This window comes from Empidonax traillii, unplaced genomic scaffold (assembly GCF_003031625.1).
Source record: "Empidonax traillii isolate 1590-97213 ecotype Southwest subspecies unplaced genomic scaffold, ASM303162v1 scaffold608:size386988, whole genome shotgun sequence".
In the NCBI taxonomy this organism is placed as follows: Eukaryota; Metazoa; Chordata; class Aves; order Passeriformes; family Tyrannidae; genus Empidonax; species Empidonax traillii.
Genome location: NW_020955801.1, coordinates 348,586 through 352,932, shown reverse-complemented (window position 1 = coordinate 352,932; position 4,347 = coordinate 348,586). Strand labels below are relative to the sequence as shown.

Genomic DNA, 4,347 nt, shown 5'->3' with positions numbered 1-4,347 from the left:
CCAGCCCACCCCTCCCTGAGAAGCTCAGCCAAACCATTCTTGGCTCACTCACCAACCCTGGGAGCATTGCACAGCCCCCACCTTTGTTCTGACCCTCCCCACAGATGTGCACACTGCAGTTGAATTATCAAAGCGTGGTCGTGTACTCCAGCAGATGAGTGATTTTCAGCGGAAATGGGTTTGGCTCTATCTCTGATTTGTTCCTGGGAATGGGCTTCTGACCCTGCCGAAGTCCCCGGGAATGCTGCCAAACTCTTCAAAGGGGCCAGGCCTCACTTTGTAAGCTCTCCTCTGGGGGTTTGGCTTGCACCTGTTGAGGTGTCGGTCCTTCAAGGAAGATGATAGAGGAGAACAGGGCTCAAAGTCCAAAGGGTGATGCTGCACAAAGCATCACCTTTGTTCTGATTATTGTAGCTGAGCAAATAACTGCTTTGGAAACAGCGTGAATGAGTTCATTAAGCAAAGCCCTGCCCTTGGCTGCAGCATCAAGGCAGTGGCTAGGAAGCTGCATCAGCCTTGTGTCAACTGTCGTAAAAGAGTGATACAATGAATGGTGTTCAACAGGAAGGAACTGCAGGCTTACACGTGCTTCTTAAATACTACCTCCAGCTGCCAGAAGCTTTACAGGGCACTAGTCAAACTACAACTGTGGGAAAAGGGAGTGGGCTGGGGGGAAGAAAATGAGATAAATCAAGTGATTGCAAGGAGTAAAAATGGGGGGAGCAGTGTTAATACAAAACTGGAGAGGTGGACTGCCCTGAGGAAAAGATGAAGGAAGGGCTGATGGTGATGGTGCAGAGCCGGGTGGATGTGGGGCCTCAAACGAAGCCAGTGGGCTTGGCCAGGCCCTGGCTGAGCCTCTTGGGGTCACCAGGGCTGGACTCAAACCAGATATCCATGGGAGATGGCAGCGACCCACCACAGGCCCTGCTTGGACCCCTCTGCTCCAAGTGGAGATCGTGCCAGGGCAGACCCAGTGTAGTGAAGTGTCCCCAGTCGAGGACCACAAGAGCACAGTTTTGGGAGCATCATGTACCCAAGTGTGCATCTGAGAAGCAGCAGGGAGTGCTTAGAAGGCAAGCTGGGGGTGTCTAAAGTCGCAGTGGCTCCATCCTCACCGTGGAAGGGGGAGGTGCAGGGGGGCTAACCCTGCTGGGCAGAGGAAACGGGGGGCGAGGGGAGCGGCAGGCAGAATTGGGGTCCCCTCCTGCAGTGACCGCTTTGCCCCTGCCCACAGCGGCAGCAGAGATGGGGCTCCTCGGGGAGGTACCCCGTTGCCCACACCCAGCCCACCCGGGGCAGCTTCCAGTACCCTCCCCTTTGCTCCCTGCAGCCCCTCACTACCCCCAGCCCCGCTCCGACAGGCGGGGAGCGGCCCGGGGGGGCGGGCGGGAGGCGGGGCGGCGAGGGGGCGGCGGGCCGGGCTCCCTAGGGGAGGCACCGGAAGGCGCCCGGCGCTGATTCATTGCAATAAATTGTTCCCATCGCGGCAGGGCTCGGTCATCACCGCCCGAGCAGGAGTCGGGGTAACAGCTGGAGCCGCAGCCGCAGCGGAGCCGCCACCGGGGAACGAGGATGAAGATGCAAGCCGAGGTGATCCGCGAGGGCGAGCTGGAGAAGCGGAGCGACAGCCTTTTCCAGCTGTGGAAAAAGAAGCTGGTGGTGCTGACCAAGGACAGCCTCAGTCTCTTCCCCGACGGGCACAAACGGGCCAAGGGCAAGGAGCTGGGCTTCGGCTCCATCCTCAAGGTGGACTGCGTGGAGCGCACGGGCAAGTACATCTACTTCACCATCGTCACCAAGGACCGCAAGGAGATTGACTTTCGGTGCCCGGACCAGAGCTGCTGGAACGCCTCCATCACCATGGCCCTCATCGACTTCCAGAACAAGCGGGCCATCCAGGACTTCAAGAGCCGCCAGGAGATGGAGCAGGCGGCGGGCACCCAGGAGCGGCGGCTGGCCCGGGCGCCCTGAGCCGCCGACACCCGCCCGGCCGGCCCGGCCCCAGGTGAGCCCGCCCGGCCCCCTCCGCGCTCCTCCCGCTGTTCATGGGGTTTTAATTTTTTTTTTTTTTAATTTATTTTATTGACCTGCGCCTGCTTCGGGAAATTGGACGGACGTGGGGCTCCCCACGCACCGCTCAATCCCTTTTTGGCCGAAGGGGCCGCCGGCCCGCGGGGCTCCCCGGCCGCACCCCGAAACCGGCCATGCTGCCCGGCCGCAGCAGCGCAGCGCTTTGGGACCGCGCTTCCCCCTTCCCAGTGCATCTCAGGGTGGGGGGTTCCCCTTTTCCGATGCACCCCCTGAGAATTTCTGGTGGGAGCCGGACTTACACAGTGTGTTGAGGGTACGGCATGGAGGTGGTGGAGTGGAATAAGAAACGGCTCTTGGTAGCGCTGTCCTCACAGAACTTGCTAAAAATATGATATCTGTGAAAATAAATACTCAGCGCTTAGTCTCCCTTGAAAGCCCCCCATTTTTTCCTGTGCTGTGCCGTTCGTTTAACTAACCCACTTTCTCTTGTTGCCTTCAGAGCATACCACTGAGTGATAAACCAGATCGAGTGTCTTGGACTGAAATGGGACAGGGTACCAATGAAGGAAAGCAAAGAAGAGAGCTGGAAGCAGCTTGGTTTTCTCCAAGCCCGTTGCGGCTGCTGAGCAAAGACCCCTGAGCTTTGCCTGAGATGCATTAAAGAAAAACCAAAGACTTTCTTACAGGACTTCTAGCAAAGCGTCCACGTGTTTTGAGTGGCACAGCTTTGTGAACTATTATCTTCTATTTATGAGGCGCAAGGAAGATTCAACACTGACTGGTGGTGTTAAACAAAGTTTAAATTATTTGTAGTATCTATATTTGTATTTATTTTGTTGAATGTCTTTCAGCAGTTACTGGTCTTAATATTGCTTTTGCATTAATGTGTCCATTCCAAATAAATTACTTGAAATGTTCACTTTTTATTACCGTACTCTGGGCTGCAGTAACTTTTGTTGAGGCATGTTTGTGGATATGGCAGTGGTGAAGCGGCTTAAAAAGAGTGGGTAAAGCTCAGCTTTTTGGTGCCCTGGACTGGGCAGTAGGAGGTGGAGGAAGCCCAGATAACCTGTTCATGTTTGACCTCGTCTCCTGACCAGTGAGGGAGAGGGTGTTGAGGTTCAATATTGGTCAGTGGTGGAGGTAGAAAAGCCTACCACAGCTTGGATTAGTGCTCCTTGTGAAGCGCTTTCCCATACAATCGTGTAATGGAGGCTACAGAAGGCACAACAGCTCCGTGCAACAGTAAAGCACTGCTCTCTGCAAACACTCCCTATCCTCCCCCCAGCCCCCATAGCTTAGTGCCGTGCTAAGGCAGGAAACTGGATTCTGATTTTGGAATAAGAGCACCAATGCTCCGTGGGATTCCTCAGCTTTGCAGCAAAGCAAGCTGAACTTGCTCGCCTCTCCTCACCTCTGCAGTTTCTAGATAGATTTAAATTTCTCCAGGATAACTCTGAAGAACGGAGACAGGCTCTTTTCCTATAGCACCTGCACCAAGAAGCTTGGAGAAAAAAAGAAGGTGGGTTTTTTTTGGATAAAAGTACTGAAATTTTATTTTGTGGAGCTCAATTATCACTAACTAACCTGGGCTTCCTTGAGAGCACACGATTCAACTCTGGCAGTCAGGACTGTGAGCTTAGCAGGCAAAGTACTTGCTCCAAATTTGGTAATTTCAAGCAGGTATTTTCCCCTTCTCAATATCAGTGCAATTCTTGCAGGAGACTTTGTACTAGAGGAAGTTGCAAAATATGTAATTACATAAGCCCACAGTAAGAGCAAGAGAGACTCAGTACAGGGGGGAAGAAACCTGGAAGGAGGTTTGGCCCAGTTTCTGGAAGCAGCAGTGTGGCACTGCAGTGTGGTACTGACAGGCTTTGCATCCTCCTTGCTGGCTCTGCTACCACCCATCAGGCTCATGCAGAGTCAGGGTTACAGATGACTGAGCTGTGGATGTAGCAAACCTCTGGCCACAGCGTTTGAAAGCCTTTGGCCTTGTTCCCCTCTAGCATGAGAATGCTAGGAGGTACATTTAATACACCAAAATAATACCCACATTTTATTCCCCACCATTTTCCTTGGTATCATTTTGCAGGAGTGAAATAAGAAGCCAGCCAGAGCAAAGGCACTGGCTTCTAATCCCCTCAGTTTCAGTGAATTCAAGCAGGAATGCTGCCTGACAACAGGTGAGGATCAGGGGCTATTGCCTACAATGACAGCCACTGCTGCGGGGGGTTGGGGGGAACCTGATAGCTCCTGGGGTCTCACGGGCCCCAGTTGCTCCAGCATGATTCCAACGGCTTTGCAAACTGA

The 4,347-nt window shown here is 53.8% G+C and overlaps 1 protein-coding gene across 1 annotated transcript; it reads left to right on the top strand.

Moving 5' to 3' along the window:
- Positions 1–1,460: 1,460 nt before the first annotated feature.
- PHLDA2 (pleckstrin homology like domain family A member 2) lies at positions 1,461–2,960 on the top strand. The gene is made up of 2 exons (XM_027898618.1): positions 1,461–2,008; positions 2,534–2,960. The coding sequence occupies exon 1, from the start codon at positions 1,576–1,578 to the stop codon at positions 1,972–1,974; it is 399 nt and encodes a 132-aa protein (XP_027754419.1). The 5' UTR covers positions 1,461–1,575; the 3' UTR covers positions 1,975–2,008; positions 2,534–2,960.
- Positions 2,961–4,347: the final 1,387 nt, after the last annotated feature.